This window comes from Ahaetulla prasina, chromosome 1, assembly GCF_028640845.1.
Source record: "Ahaetulla prasina isolate Xishuangbanna chromosome 1, ASM2864084v1, whole genome shotgun sequence".
NCBI classification, from domain to species: domain Eukaryota; kingdom Metazoa; phylum Chordata; class Lepidosauria; order Squamata; family Colubridae; genus Ahaetulla; species Ahaetulla prasina.
Window position 1 is genome coordinate 258,869,783 of NC_080539.1, and position 17,229 is coordinate 258,887,011.

The 17,229-nt window shown below is 43.0% G+C and overlaps 1 protein-coding gene across 2 annotated transcripts in view; it reads right to left on the reverse strand.

Moving 5' to 3' along the window:
- ANO9 (anoctamin 9) overlaps nucleotides 1–17,229 on the reverse strand; it is an 86,100-nt gene that overhangs the window by 2,554 nt on the left and 66,317 nt on the right. For both annotated transcript variants that reach the window (XM_058156391.1, XM_058156382.1), the window contains 6 exons: nucleotides 15,446–15,600; nucleotides 14,794–14,946; nucleotides 8,322–8,469; nucleotides 4,259–4,366; nucleotides 3,754–3,847; nucleotides 1,826–1,938 (listed from right to left, as the gene is read on the reverse strand). In XM_058156391.1, coding sequence (XP_058012374.1) covers nucleotides 1,826–1,938; nucleotides 3,754–3,847; nucleotides 4,259–4,366; nucleotides 8,322–8,469; nucleotides 14,794–14,946; nucleotides 15,446–15,600 — 771 coding nt within the window. The remainder of the gene's footprint in view (nucleotides 1–1,825; nucleotides 1,939–3,753; nucleotides 3,848–4,258; nucleotides 4,367–8,321; nucleotides 8,470–14,793; nucleotides 14,947–15,445; nucleotides 15,601–17,229) is intronic.

A 17,229-nucleotide genomic window follows, 5' to 3' on the forward strand; every position in this document is an offset into this window, starting at 1 on the left:
CTATATATGTAGAAATGGACACAAATCCTGTGCAATGCTTAGTTTTCTCTCTTATTAACCAACAAGTAACCAATTTTAGCAGTAGTAAATTCTGAAAACTTTATTTCCCCATCCCTTCATGAATGTATATGACAAACATATAGAATAGAATAGAATAGATTTTTTTTTTATTGGCCAAGTGTGATTGGACACATAAGGAAACATAAGGACAGTTGCAAAGGAAAGCCAGTTGTCCAGCACCTAAAACGTCATGTGACTGAGGAGTGGGTGGCATGACATTTTATAATGAACAGAAATGCTTTACAGGCTAGAAAGCGCCCATTCCAATTCTGAACAATACAAGAGCAAACAATAGATTTAAACTTAATGTTAACCGCTTCAATCTTGATTGCAGAAAATATGACTTCTGTAACAGAGTTGTTAATGCTTGGAGCACACTACCTGACTCTGTGGTCTCTTCTCAAAATCCCCAAATCTTTAACCAAAAACTGTCTACTATTGACCTCACCCCATTTCTAAGAGGTCTGTAAGGGGCGTGCATAAGAGCACAAGAGTGCCTACCGTTCCTGTCCTATTGTTTCCTTTCATTATATCCAATTAATATAGTTATTACATGCTTATGCTTATATATATATGTTTATATATTATATAGTTACTTTCAAGCTTATGCTTATGTATACTGTTGTGACAAAATAAATAAATTAAATAAATAAATAAATAAAAATCACTATGTGAATGGTGATAAGTCAATTTTGAGCTTTACCAATTAGATGGGTTTGTTATAGAAATGGCTAGTTTATATTACTATGTAAAAGTAAAAAGCTGAGGTTCGATATTATTACCTTATTCTACTGTACCAAAAGGAATCGGAAGTCAATACCGTTTCTTTCTTTTTTTCCTTTGTCCCTTACTTTTCCCTTCCCTTCTCTCTCCCTTATTTTCCCACTATTTTCTTTTGTATTTTATATTATAAACTAATACAATTTTAAACTTGGAAGTGAATGATTATAAGTCAAGGACTACCGGTATTTTGAGTAATCAAGGCAATCGCCTGCTTGGTTCTTTTATCATTTACCTCTCTTGCCAATGCACAGGGAGACAAGCAAGCCACAAAGCCATAAAAGAGAGGCCTCACATTCCATGATTCTATCTGTACTGTTCAGAAAAGGCAGTCAATGCTAAAGGGAGCCAACAGTTACAGCATCAACTTGAGGCTCACAATAACTCCAAGAGCCAAAGCAAACAAGTTTTTGCTGTACTAATCCTAATCTTTGCCAGTTTATTTCTGAAAAGGTTCTCAGGGAATAAACTTTTTTTACAATCAAATATTTGCTATTGTTACAAATATTTAGCTAATTAATATGTTCCAATGGCAAAGCAAAGAAGATGGTGCAGGTAGTCCTCAATTTACGTCCACAATTGAGCCCAAAATTTATGTTGCTAAGTGAGAAATTTGTTAAGTGAGTTTTGCGCCATTTTACGACTTTTCATGTCATAGTTGTTAAGTGAATCTGGCTTCCCCATTGACTTTGCTTTCAGAAGGTCCCAAAAGGGGATCACGTGACCCTGGGACACTGCAACAGTCATAAGTATGACCCAGTTACCAAGCATCTGAATGTAAATCACATGACCATGGGGATGCTGCGATGGTCGTAAGTGTGAAAAATTGTCATGTCACTTTTTCAGAGCCGTTGTAACTTTGAACAGTCACTAAGCGAGGACTACTGGTATACATTTTGAAAAGATGAATGTCCCCAATTGTCAAATGGCAACCTTGGTGTTCAATGCCATGACTCTGAGAGTTTTGTTTTTGATAAACACTTACCTGAGTTTTAGTTTTAGTTTCTTGCGTTTTTCGTTCAGTTGCTCATTTTTAACACTTCTGGGTTCATCAGGTAACAACCATGCCGCAATTAGTTTAACGCATAGAGCCACATGCTGGAAAATAATCAGAGAACTATCATATTATTCCTTCAGGCACACAGCTGCTTTATCTTCTCGGCAATATTGAATCGTCAAGAAAACTGCTCTTCTAAACTACTTGGAACATGGATTAATTTAATTATTACTGTATATCAGTTCAGAATTATAATAGCATTATAAATCAACCATCATACAGAAATCATCATTGATCATCCAGATGCAATGGTCAAAAACCCTCTTTGTGCCAACTCTGATTTAACGGTGAGTTTATAGTTTATCAAACAAGTCATAGTGGGTTAATTTGCACATAAAGCCTAAACCCAAATTTTAGAAATCATACATCAAGCCAAATTAACCATACATTATGGATCAGCATAAAATGTAAATCCAACTAAGATAAGGTGATGCCTTCTGAATCTTGGACATGGCATTCAAGGTATTTTCTACTGATAATTGGAAAGGGGGTTCTAACAATGCTCATATCCTAGGACAAAACATAATTTTATCTTTAATCCTAAATAGATCTGGCCTCTCAAATACCTGGCAAATAATAAGGGATGTCTATTTGCAAACAAATTTGGGGCTTGGGGGGGGGGGACCGCAAAAATTCTGACATCATCAGCTTCTTTAAAACAGAATATTTTCACTGGTCAGTTTCTCTGGTCAAGCGGCTAGATTCCATCCTGATTTATCTGCTGAGGTATAAAGTCCTAGTTTCTGAGGATAATCTTCTCCTGCTATGGAACTGTTAAAAGGCAGGTGTTCAACTGCTAGGGAATTGTGAAAAGGCAAGATTTCAACTAATAATCTGTTTATGATGGAGCAACTGATCTGGATTTCAACCACATTTTTGCTGAAGAAGAGAAAAGGTCTCAGTGTGATACGTCCTGCTGAACTAATCAAGCATCCAGTAAAACTATAGTCCAGGGGTGTCAAACTCGATTTCACTGAGGGCCATATCAGGGTTGTGTTTGACTTCGGGGGCCAGGTAAGTGTGGCCAAGGTAGGTGTGGCCAGCTAGACATCACTTGTGTCAGGGGCACCCCTCCCAGGCTCAGGAGGGCTCCAGGAACTCGCAGCCCTCCTGAGCTCCATTTTTGCTGGCAGAGCTCTGCAGGAGGCCATCGTAGCAAAAAAATGGAGCTTAGGAGGGCTTCATATGGCAGAGTTCATTTTCACTGGCAGAGGCACCATGGACCAGTCCTTCACTGTTTCCAGGGCAGCATTGCAGGCCAGATCTATGCACCTCGTGGGTCGGATCTGGCCTGCGGGCCTTGAGTTTGACATCCACTGTTAGACCATTGGTTCTGGACATTCACCCTGGAAGCTGTATGCCAAAAATCTTAACTGTTTTTGGGCATACGGCTTCCAGAGTAAACATCCAGAGCCAATGGTCTAGCAGAGGGTGTCAAACTCAAGGCCCGCAGGTCCTAATCCACTGCTTGGATGCAGAGGCTGATGTCCTTTTCCCATCCCACTCTTGTTCGCTCTCTATCATGCTCCACTCTCACTCTTACACACAATCCATTCCACTTTTCTTTCACACGCACAAAGGAAGACAGCACAATGCCTGTGAAGAAAGGGATGCTTTTTCAGATAAAGAAATGTGGTGGAGCTTGAGGAGAGGTTGGCGGGGCGGGGGCGGGGGGGGCGCAGATGGGAAAGCCTTACAGACAAAAGTTGCTTTTCAGCAGAAGGTTTTGTACATCTGTCTTCAACAGGGTTCTTCGGTGGTTATGCATGCTCATAAATAGTTTCCCCGAAACTAACTCTGGAGGTTTTGCTGTCTGCACACGACTATCTCCATGCTTTTGCAATCCAAACACTTACTTCAAATACAAATAGAAAGGCAACACGTGCAGCAAAAATATGCCAAAACTTAACAGAATGACTGTAATCATCACTGTTCCGATAGTCTGGGTACCTGCAGAAAGTGGATAGAAACAGATAAAGTTCGCCATTTATTTATTTTTCCCACTTTCCCAAGCCTCCTTCACATACTTTTTCTCTGCTTTAAAATGGCTATTCTTGCTTCAATAGGCAAAGGCTCTTAGAATGCCAATGCAAAGTTTGTTCTACTATTGTTTACTTTAATGTAATTTATTGTTTAACTTCTAAAGAGCATAGTCAGGCAAAACAGAAGCAGCATAAAATAAATCCTAGTACGTGTATCTAGGTAAAACCAGTTTTGGTACAAATCAGTCCTGTCATTACAGCGCTGAACACAAATGTTAGAAAAGAAGGAAGCCTACATCCAAAAATATTGTCTGGCCTGCTGTGTACTTTCTGTTTTGAATTGGAGGGCACAGGAACATTGATAGTCATTAGCCAATACCTGCAGTGGGTTATCTTATTCCCCATTGGGTCCGTCAGATTCACAGTATTCTCAAAGTGCTGGACGTTGAAAACTGAAAGGCTGTGGTTGATATAACCTGTCAAACAGCTAGAAAAGCACAACAAAGAACAAACAATCAGTATGCAATACTTCAGTTCTGCAGGTTGTAAAACACTTAAGTTTGGACCAGAAAATATTTTTATTTAGTCATTCTTTTTCCCGTTTGGCTCATTCTAACATTCAAGGTAATCTAAAAACAATAAAAAAATAGAAAGTCACAAGATAAATTTAATGCAATTAAAATCAAACTATGTTGTTTAAATAACAAAGACTTAGTGAATCATGCAGCTATTAAAAGGAAAGGAGCAAGAGAGCTTGGTGTTATGGGTGTACTGATAACATGTCACTTTCAAAATCTAATGGCCTCCTTCAGCAGTTTATGTTGATATTACATAAAACAGAAGACAACATAGAATATTGGGAGAGACCATAAGTCAGTAACCTAGCTGTTGAACAACTCTTGTAGTGCCACCTTCTGGGCATGTCTCAAGAGGAAGAATTGAATCCAATGCAAAACAATGACCCCATGACCCAACTCTGCCAGAAGGCCCTGAAGCATACCATGGTTGACAGTATCAAAGATCCTGAGAGTTCCAGGAGATGTAGATATTAGTACTCCTCACATCTACCTAAGTGATATACCAAGGTGAGCAAAGCAGCCTCAGTATCATATCTTAGATGAAACCCTGATTAAAATTAATCCAGAATCACTTTCTTAATCATTTATCAGATTCCAGAATGGAATATTTGATACTGAGCTATAATTAGAAAGGACTTCTAAGTCAAGAAACAACTTTGTTAGTAAAGGTCTTATAGTTGTTTCCTTTAAAACCGACAGGAACTAATCCCAAGGTCAAGGAGATGATAGCTTGATAGCTAGTTACCTAGATGATTGATAGATAGATAGATAGATAGATAGATAGATAGATAGATAGATAGATAGATAGATAGATAGACAGATAGACAGATAGATAGATAGATAGATAGATAGTTGGATGGCAGATAGATGTATGTATGTATGTATGTATGTATGTATGTATGTATGTATGGATGGATGGATGGATGGATAGATGGATGGATAGATGGATAGATGGATTGATTTGACAACCAAGAAAGGAAAAACTTGACCAAATAAGGGCTGGTTCTCATCTCTCCTCATACACTAGTCTATGTCCTCAGGTCCAACCTATAAATAATCTATATGAACCTGACAAGTAGCAGCCAAGACAACCTACTACTAACTGCCCCAATACTGGAGTCCAAACTGACTCAAATCTAATAAACTCTGGCTGCTAAGAATGATAAAAATTGACCCATTGAACCTCTCTTACAGCTCCACCTCACTCTGCATCATTAAAGGGGAGATTTTGCACATTATCAAACAGCTTCATCACTCTGTTCTGTGCAGAACAGAGGCTGAAAAATAAGTCCTCTTTGTTGCATCCACTGCCATGGAATGAAATTTCAAATGATCTTGAAAGAAGACCCCATTCCATATCCAGTCCTATTCATCACAATATATACTTACTCATTATCTTAATTCTTTTGAAGTTCCTATTAGCAATATTGATAGACATGCCATTGTTTCGGATTTCCAATTGCAAATTACAGTTACTTGCTTAATACAAGTAATATTGTATTATAATGAAATATTGTAATTTCATTATTATATGAAATATGAAAGAAAATATTTCATGTATATGCATTTGGATTAAGTTAGAAAGTGTTTAAAAGTCACTGATTCTTTGATGGTCGAACATGGGAGATATTTTTCCTCAGTGCAATACTTTTGGTTACAGGACATGCATGCACTATGATTAAACGAGGGCCACCAATAAAGGGACAATATTGGATTTATTTTTTGTGAAGAAGAGTCAGAGATATTCTGTCACACATATTTTGCAAAATGTGGCCGGTCTAAAAAGCTATTTAATTTCCTTTTCTGTGGTTTTCAGACATTGCTGTATTTGGCTAATTCTATTCCCCCCCTTCATTTTAATCTATCTACCTTTTAACTCCTCTCCATAACCATAAACCAAGAGGCCACAGGCACATGACACTCTCAGCTATTCAACTACATTTTAGATTGCTTAGTAGTGGGAATCCAACCTGTGTAGTTCGACATATCATGTGAATCAAGTCACTGAACTGAGTTATTTACAATTATTTACCATAGATAAATAGGGAAACAGGAAGAGAAGCAACAGGGTCCACTACAAATACAAGCTCACTAATCCTTACAAACATACAATTGAAACCCAGTTATATTCCTATGATGATGGCAAGGCAGCTTCCCTGGTACCTGGATGAAGCTGTCTATCTGGACCCGTTCCAGTCTGGCTTCCGGTCCGGATATAGCACTGAGACAGCTTTGGTCGCGTTGGTGGATGACCTCTAGAGGGCCAGGGATAGGGGTTGTTCCTCTGCCCTGGTCCTGTTAGATCTCTCAGCGGCTTTCAATACCATCGACCATGGTATCCTGCTGCACCAGTTGGAGAGTTTGGGAGTGGGAGGCACCATTTATCGGTGGTTCTCCTCCTATCTCTCTGACCAGTCGCAGACGGTGTTGACAGGAGGGCAGAGATCGACTGCGAGGCCCCTCACTTGTGGGGTGCCTCAGGGGTCGATTCTCTCGCCACTCCTGTTCAACATCTATATGAAGCCGCTGGGTGAGGTCATCAGTGGCTTTGGGGTGAGTTACCAGCTGTACGCTTATGACACTCAGCTGTACTTTTCCACCCTGGGCCACCCCAACGAAGCTGTTGAAGTGCTGTCCCAGTGCCTGGAAGCCGTATGGGTCTGGATGGGGAGAAACAGACTCAGGCTCAATCCATCCAAGACGGAGTGGCTGTGGATGCCGGCACCCCGGTACAGTCAGCTGCAACCACAGCTGACTGTTGGGGGCGAGTCACTGGCCCCATCAGAAAGGGTGCGCAACTTGGGCGTTCTCCTGGATGGACGGCTGTCATTTGAAGATCATTTGGCGGCCGTCTCCAGGAGAGCTTTTTACCAGGTTCGCCTGGTTCGCCAGTTGCGCCCCTTTCTTGACCGGGATGCCTTATGCACGGTCACTCACGCTCTAGTCACTTCCCGTCTGGATTATTGTAATGCTCTCTACATGGGGCTACCCCTGAAGTGCACTCGGAGGCTTCAGTTAGTCCAGAATGCAGCTGCGCGGGTGATTGAGGGAGCCACACGCTGCTCCCGGGTAACACCGCTCCTGCGCAGTTTGCACTGGCTACCTGTGGTTTTTCGAGTGCGCTTCAAGGTGTTGGTTACCACCTTTAAAGCGCTCCATGGCTTAGGGCCTGGGTACTTACAGGATTATCTGCTGTTACCCTATGCCTCCCACCGACCCGTATGCTCACACAGAGAGGGTCTTCTCAGGGTGCCGTCTGCCAAGCAATGTCGGCTGGCGGCCCCCAGGGGAAGGGCCTTCTCTGTAGGAGCACCTACCTCTGGAACGAACTTCCCACTGGTTTGCGTCAACTACCTGACCTTCGGACCTTTCGCCGTGAATTGAAAATGTACTTGTTCATCCAAGCGGGACTGGCTTAATTTTTAACTTTTAATTTTTAAATTCTGAAATTTGAATTTTAATAATTTTAAATTGGGGTACTGTGTTTTATTGGGGTCAATTTGACGGTTTTACATTTAAACTTTTAAATTTTTCGGCCATTATATAATATGTTATTTTAATTTGTTGTTTTAATATTGTATATTGTATATTTTTAATTTGGCTGTACACCGCCCTGAGTCCTTCGGGAGAAGGGCGGTATAAAAGTCTAAATAATAAATAAATAAATAAATAAATAAATAAATAAATAAATAAATAAATAAATAAATAAATAAATAAATGATAACAATGAGGATTATCCATATTTTTTATCCTACTAGCCTTAGGTTTAGAGGAAAACTATGAACAATATATCTATTTAAGTAAAGAAGCAATAAACAATATGTTATATTTAACAGCCATGTTAGAATTTCAGAGAATACTAACTCAATGCCAGTATTATTCTTCTGCTTGCATGGACTGAATGTATATTGGTACACCAGCATGGGGATGAAATCTGAGGTGATGGCAATAACAAGGCCATTGCCAATGACAGAGAGTATACCAATTGTTTCTAGGATGTAGTACCAGATACCTGTAAAGGGAATGAAAAACAAAAGAGATACTGTCTTAGTCAATATGTGGAAGAAAGAATTTACCCTAACTGTAATGAATCTTTACCCCTGCCCCTCATAGGGAAGAATAGTCTTTTTCCTGCAAACTGTTTTGAATAGAGCATTAGTTGTCGAAAATGTAGAATATAAATGAACTATGTTGTTGTTGTTAGTTGCAAAGTCGTGTCTGACCCATCACGACCCCATAGGCAACTTTCCTCCAGGCCTTCCTGTCCTCTACCATTCCCTAGAGTCAATTTAAGCTCATGCCAACTGCTTCAGTGACTCCATCCAGCCACCTCATTCTCTGCCGTCCCCTTCTTCTTTTGCCCTCAATCATTCCCAGCATTAGGCTCTTCTCCAGAGAGTCCTTCCTTCTCATTAAGTGGCCAACGTATTACAGTTTCATCTTCAGGATCTGGCTTTCTAAAGAGCAGTCAGGATTGATTTCCTCTAGGACTGACCGGTTTGATCACCTTGCAGTCCAAGGGACTCGCAGGAGTCTTCTCCAGCACCATAGTTCAAAGGCCTCAATTCTTTTACGCTCAGCCTTCCTTATAGTCCAACTTTCACAACTATACATTGCAACTGGGAACCATACATTGCAACTGGGAAATGAACTATAGGCTTAATTAATTGGAGTAACAAAGATTTCCTTCTGTCTTAGCCACTTTCTAAGACACAAGAGGCACAATTGAGAGCGTTTTAACAAACTGCATCACTGTTTGGTTAAGTGGCAGCAGTGCCTCAGATAGACAGTCCATACAGAGAGTGGTAAGGAATGCCAAGAAGACTATAGATGCTCACTTCTTGTAATTCAGGATACTGCTTATAAGCACTATGTGCTTAGAGCACAAAGCATTGTTAGAGACCCCACACACCCATCAGTGGCGGTGTGTTTCTGTTGCTCCCCTCTGGGAGGAGGTTTCGAAGTATTTTTAGCAAGACTAGATACTGTAACAGCTTTGTTCCCTATGCCATCTGTCTGATAAACTAGCAAGATTCATTTTTCTTGCCATGTACATGTATACATCCAAACTAGACTGTGTTGTTTCTCTGCGTCATATAATATATGTGGGTATATATGCATAATTTTGTATTTATTTATTTTGTCATGTTTATGTAGTGTATATTGGAGGTGGTGACCCTTTGAGAGCTGTATGCAATGAAATTTCATTTTAATGTATGCCAGTTAGTGTACATTCAAAGTGACAATAAAATTATTCTATCTATCCATCTATCTATTTATCTATCTATCTCACTCTGAGAGAAAAAGCAATATGGAACAATGTGGTGACATGTGTTATTTAGAGCAGTGTTATTTCTCAACCTTGGCAACTTTAACATGCTAGCTTGGAAATTCTGGGTATTGAAGTTGAAAAGATTGAGAAACATTGATTTAGAGAGAAAACTGGAAATGTTGTGTAATGTATCTTTAAACTTTTGGAGGGAATTTTGGGCGGGAACAAGCACGTTGCTGATTGGTTCTAGCATAAGCCGAAACTGTATAAAAGGAGGGATTTTGCCGGATGTTTTTTGCTGGGTTCACTATAAACTAAAGGGCTGTTGTCACTCACTGGTCTCCTGCCTCGTTATTGCCCGAATCTAACATTGGCGACGAGGGTGGGATACTGAGGTAGCGAGATCAGGAAAAAAGAGCTGAAGGAGCAAAAGAAGACGCAAACCCAGCCAGTTCAAGGGCGGACAGTTAGCGATGTCCAGCTACACGCCGCCAGCGCCATTTGACCCAGAAAAAGAGAAATGGGGGTCATACATGGCTCGCTTCGAGTGTTTCCTCGAAGCAAACGAACTACAAGGAGTTTCGGATAATAGGAAGCGAGCGTACTTCCTGAGCCACTGCGGTCCAGAGGTTTTCGATACCGCGGAGTCACTTTCAGAGCCAACGCCGGTACAATCGGTACCGTGGCAAACACTACAAACAACACTTCGAGCGCACTACGCACCGGTACCCTCAAAGTTCGTCCAACGGTTCAAGTTGAGGCAGCGGGTACAGCGAGAAGGCGAGTCGATAAGCGTGTACATGGCCGCGTTGAGGAAAGCCACGAACCACTGTGAGTACAGAGATTTGGAGGACTCCTTACTCGAACAGCTCATTTGTGGGGTTAGAGACATCCGACTGCAAAGGCGGCTGCTGTCTAAGAGCAACCTAACTTTGGCAATAGCCCTGGACGAAGCCAGGGCTCACGAGATGTCTACAAAAGCGGCAGAAACATTGCAAAAGCCGAACGCACAGGGTACCGGGGCAAAGACAACACCGGTCCACAATGAGGAAGTCCAGGCCGAGTCAGAAGGTGAGGAAGAGGAAGAGGTTTTCCACACCGGCCGGTCGGAGAGAGGGGACCGGGGTGATTGCGTGAGTTGCGGGGGCCAACATCAACGACAAAACTGCAAGTTTAAGGACACTATTTGTCGGCGGTGCGAAAAGAAAGGTCACATAGCGCAGGCCTGTCGAGCCCCCCAACCTTCCCGCCAAAAATTCAAATCGACCAATCAGAGCGCGGGAGCAGCGAAGCGGCCCGGGATTGGCCAATTCAAAAAGGGCGCGAAGTTAAACCAGACCGCTGTGAGAGTGGGCCTCGCATCGACGCGGCTAGAAAAAAAGATTTTTACCAAGACGTACATTGAAGGAGTGCTGTGCCAGATGGAAGTGGACACCGGCTCATCGATCACAATTATGTCTTGGGGCACCCTCGTGAAAGACTTGCCAGCCGTCGCGAAGCGCCAGCTACAGACCCAGAAGCTGAGAGTGCAGGACTACCAAGGAAATCGAATCCCTGTTCGAGGGGTGACGTCCGTCCAAGTCAAGTATGGACAGTTCAAAAAGACCCTACCCATCACCATAGTCGATGGAACCTTACTGAGTTTGCTAGGACTGGACTGGTTCCGAGCTTTGGGCATGGGAGTGACCGGGGTCTTCAGAAACGAAGTCGACCTCAAGGCCGAACTGCTGAAGGAGTTCGAGGACGTTTTCAAAGACTGCCTGGGCAAGTACGAGGGGACCCCTATCTCTTTCAATCTAGACCCGCAGGTTGCCCCTATCAGGTTAAAGGCTCGGAGGGTCCCATTTGCCCTTAAACCAAAGATTGACCGGGAATTGGACAAGCTAGTTAGCCAGGGAATACTAGTGCCCGTTGACCATGCGAAGTGGGAGACACCCATAGTGACCCCAGTCAAACCGGACGGATCGGTCCGGATTTGTGCTGACTACAAGGCAACGCTAAACAAAGCGTTGCAGAAGAGTGCATACCCCGTTCCAGTAGTGCAACACTTGCTGCACTCGTTGGGACAAGGGCAAGTTTTCGCCAAACTCGATTTGGCTCAAGCCTACCAGCAGTTACCCGTAGATAGCAGCACAGCCGAGGCGCAGACAATTGTCACGCACCGGGGTGCTTTCAAATGCACTCGACTCCAGTTCGGAGTTAGTGTGGCCCCAGGGCTATTTCAAAACCTAATGGAGCGACTATTACAGGGTTTACCCGGGGTGGTACCTTATTTCGATGATGTATTGGTATCAGCTGAGAACTTAGAGGAACTGGGAGTTAGACTAAGAAAGGTTTTGGGCATTTTCCGGTCTGCCGGGCTTAAAGTTAAGCTTAACAAATGCCAAATTGGGGTAGAATCCGTGGAATTCCTAGGCTACCGCATAGACAGGGAAGGGATTCACCCCACTGAGAGCAAGGTAAGGGCCATCAGGAAGGCCCCAGCTCCCAAAAATAAAGCGGAGTTACAAGCATTCTTAGGTCTTGTCAACTTCTATGCGGTATTCTTAAAACACAAGGCAACGATAGCCGAACCGCTACACAAATTACTAGCAAAGAAAGCTGTTTGGTCCTGGGGGAAGGCGGAAGCTAGGGCATTCGAAGGGGTAAAAAACCTTTTGTCTAGCGATAGCCTCCTCATTCAATATAATGGCACGTTGCCATTAGTACTAGTTTGTGATGCATCTCCCTATGGGGTGGGGGCTGTGCTCAGCCACAGATTGCCGAATGGAACGGAAGCCCCTATAGCATATTACTCCCGAACAATGTCCCAGGCCGAAAGGAACTATAGCCAACTAGATAGGGAAGCATTGGCGATAGTCTCCGGGGTGAAGAAATTCCACGAATACGTTTTCGGACGAGACTTCGAGATAGTCACGGACCATAGGCCCCTACTAGGCCTATTGGCAGGCGACCGCCCAACACCCGTTGCACTTTCACCCAGGCTGACCCGTTGGACTATCTTCCTAGCGGCATACTCTTATAAATTGATCCACCGCCCCGGAAAAGACTTAGGGCATGCGGACGCTCTAAGCAGATGCCCTTTACCCGAAACCATCGAAGACCCGACCCCGGGGATTCCAGTCTTATTAATTGACTCTTGGGACTCTGGCCCAGTCACGTCCAAAGAAGTGGCTAGGGCATCTTACAAGGACATTACAATAAGGACTGTAATCGGTTGGGTACAAAGGGGATGGCCCGCTGCGCCGGGCGAGCGGTTCAAAGACTTTGCGAAAAAACAAGGGGAACTGTCGGTTCAAGGGGGGTGTCTGTTATGGGGGGATAGAGTGGTCATTCCAAAAAAACTACGGAAAAATGTATTGGAACTATTGCATGTGGGTCACCCGGGAATCGTGAGGATGAAGAGTTTAGCGAGGAGCTATGTTTGGTGGCCCTTGATGGATCAGGAAATCAGCGACAGGGTAGGGAGATGCCAACCCTGCCAAGAGTCAAGGCCACTACCCCTACAGCCCCAATTAGAGAGTGGGAGAAACCCCAGGGGCCATGGTCCAGAATTCACATTGATTTTGCCGGCCCGTTCCACGGGCAAACCTTTTTAATTGTAGTAGATGCCTACTCAAAATGGTTAGAAATTATCCTTATGAGATCCATGACGGCTGAGGCAGTCATATCAGTCCTAAGGCACCTGTTTGTAACCCATGGGTTACCCGACACCCTGGTCTCCGACAACGGCCCGCAATTCACGGCAACTCAGTTTGAGGGGTACTTGGCAGAGGAGGGCATCAGACATGCCCTCTCGGCGCCTTTCCACCCGGCGTCGAACGGACTTGCAGAACGATTCGTTAGAAGCGCAAAAGAAGCGTTATCTAGGATAAGTCTAAGTGATTGGCAAACAAAAATTGATACGTTCCTAGCAGTCCAACATAGAACCCCCTGTGTAGCGACTGGCCGCAGCCCGGCGGAACTATTGATGGGCAGAAAGCTCAGGTGCCCGTTAGATCGTTTAAACCCAACCTACACCCCAGATGGGTACAGGGGAACACAAGGAAAAATTAGGGAAATGGCAGTTGGGGACCCAGTGTGGGCACACAACTATAGCGAGGGTCCAACATGGTTAAAAGGAACAATCCTTGGAATAACCGGGCCGAAATCCTACATAGTAGACATGGAGGATGGCCGAGTTTGGCGGCGACACATAGACCAAATAAGAAAGCGAATACCAAACAAATCAGAAACAAATCAGCCAGGCCCTGACTACCAAATGTTTGAATTCGCAGCTGACTCAAGCCCGAGGCGAACGGGGGACTTATCTGAGTCCGATGAAGTCCAGCGACGCCAACCGGTTCCTCAGGAAGACAGCAGGGACGACTCTGCCAATAATCCAGGGCCGGACGGCCAAGAGGAGGAGCTAGGAGGAACTAAAAGTCCCTCCGAACAGCTCGACTCACTCCCCGAGAATGAATTGCGCAGGTCCGAAAGGGTCAGGAAACGCCCTTCCTACCTGCGTGACTACGTTGAGAAATGATATGCTAAATAAATGTAAATATAGGTACAATGCGTTCTGGGAGGGGAGGAGTGTAATGTATCTTTAAACTTTTGGAGGGAATTTTGGGCGGGAACAAGCACGTTGCTGATTGGTTCTAGCATAAGCCGAAACTGTATAAAAGGAGGGATTTTGCCGGATGTTTTTTGCTGGGTTCACTATAAACTAAAGAGCTGTTGTCACTCACTGGTCTCCTGCCTCGTTATTGCACGAATCTAACATGTTGCCTTCCTCATTTTCATTCTCCAAATATCATCTATCTGGGTCTTCTTATTGTGGCCAAACCTAACTAGATCTTGACTTGAGAGGCTGAACTTCAATGGTTTTAGTCATAAGGCTTGAGTTGATGTATTGCTTTTGGACCTCAATGACCATCAAAGCATTTGACTCATCCCAAAATTCTACCCCCTTGTTTAAAAGCAGCTGCATCAAAATAATATCACAGTAAAATTGATGTTTTGATGCCTGAAACAGGCCTACCAAATGAACTGTGGGGGGAATCTCTTTGATCTGCATCTTACCAATGGTGTTAGCTTTCTTGGGCACCATTCGCTTCTGCAGTTTCACCATTTTGATAGCATCCAACCGAATCTCAAAAAGGTTACTGATGAAGGCCAGTAATGGTGCAAGGGGGAAAGCAGCCACGAAAATAGTGGTGAAACTGTACTGGATCACTAAGGATATAAAGAAGAGGTTGAAAAGAGGCAGGTAATTAAACAACACGAACTTTCAATTACTAAATTTGTTGGGCCAAAAAGGATATGTATATTCTAGTCCAAGAGCTTGCATGAGATAAGGATACATTGATGCTTATTCCTTTTCCAAGGAAAACATCTGTCATTAAAAGAACCTTACAGGAGCTCTAGTTCAAAATGCTTGAGCTTTATAAGCGACAATGCAATACCTTAACTATGCTGGGCATATACAAGTTGGATTCAAGATGTTAACATTATCACCGTGATCAAGAACATTTCTTTCAAAGCATTGGTGATAAGAAGAACTGAAAGCAATCAATGCAACAATAAAGCTATAGTATTTCATTCTCATGTTCCTCAAAACTATCATGTAGCTTTGACTGACAAAACAGCCAGCATTCTAACCTTAGTTTGGCCCCCATCACAGGTTGCTGAGTGTTATAATGTTCTGTGAACTTTTCTACTGAACTTCACTTACTCATCTCCATGTATTCATCAAACAAGGTGAAGACATTGACTTCATTGAGCTGGTAGTTCCACAGCCATTCCTCCTTGCATGGGTCCTGGGATGTCTGCTCCACATTAATCCTTTGGGGCTTCCTGCGCAGCAGGCGGCACTTGTAGGTTAGGGAACTGAAGGGGCAAACATGTAATATTAAGGATTCAAAAGAAGACATCTGTCAACTGTTAAGGTGTTCATGAATATCCACTCTAAGGAGGCCAACAAGAGACATAATTCACCCAGCCTGCAACTTGATGACTTTCCCAAATGGGAAACCCACAACTCCCATGTTCCCAAATTCTCAGCTAATCAGGTTCCTTTTCTTTTTCAATTTTTAAAATAATTATATATATTTTTCATAAAGGCTAGAATATCTGTACCCTGAACACTTCATAAATCTCTCTCCAAATAGCCATTTGAATGTTCCTGCAAAGAAAACAGTTATTCATAGGCTTGATTCACACTGGAGGTAACACTTCTGCTCCCTTGGTATTTCTTTAAATTTACATAGCCACCCATCTCACCTGACTCTGAATGGCTCACACATTAAATAGCAAACTCAAGCGCATATAAATAAAATGTAAAACAATTAACTGTAAGCATTAAAAAATATCAATAGAAGAGAATATTTTTAGGTCAGGGATGGAGTCCTTAGTTCTCTCTGACCTTACCTCTTCAGTGTGATGTTACTTACTTGGGTAATGAAATGTCTGCAAGAAAACAAACTCAGAGAGCACCAAGGACTTCATTGGGAAAAAAAAGTTCATGAAAAGGCCAGCCTACAGCTTATAGACAATACAGCTATCTTGGAGGCTCTCGGTGCCCACAGGATAATAATAATAATAATAATAATAATAATAATAATAATAATAATAATAATAATAATAATAATAATAATAATAATAATAATGATGATGTTTTAATTTGTATACCACCCTTCTCCCGAAGGACTCAGGGTGGTGAACAGGCAAGTAAAATATACAAAACAGAAATATACACCATAATTAAAACAACCCTTAAAAAACTGATTCAAATATGCCGGAAATTTAAAATAACATTACACCCATACAAATTACAACAATTTAAAACCCACAATTAAAATTTAAAAATTTAAGAATCAGGCCAGTCCAGCCATATGAAATAAATGGGTTTTAAGTTCGCGGCGAAAGGTCCTAAGGTCAGGTAGTTGTCGAAGCCCGATGGGAAGCTTGTTCCACAGGATAGGAGCCCCCACAGAGAAGGCCCTCCCGCTGGGGGCCGCCAGTCGACATTGTTTGGCTGACGGCACCCTGAGGAGTCCCTCTCTGTGGGAACGCACCGGACGCTGGGAGATAGAGGCCGGCAGTAGGCGGTCCCGTAAGTAGCCCGGTCCTAAGCCATGGAGCGCTTTAAAGGTGGTAACCAATACCTTGAAGCGCACCTGGAAAACAACAGGTAGCCAGTGCGGTCTGCGCAGGATAGGTGTTATGTGGGAGCTTCGAACCGCTCCCTCAATAACCCACGCAGCCGCGTTCTGATGGCGCTCTTAGATTAAGCCAACCTAACCTCAGGAAGGATGATGTTCCAGGGGATGGGTGCCACAGCACAAAAGGCTCTCTTCCTGAGTCCCATCAGATGAAACTCTTTTGTAGATGGCACCCATAACATGCTCATCTGTATAATGTAGGAACCCTTGGAAAACAACTAGCTATGTTCTATTTAAGAAGTGAGGCAATTCGTAAAAACTTGCTTCTCTATATATGACGAGGTGAGCAACTGCC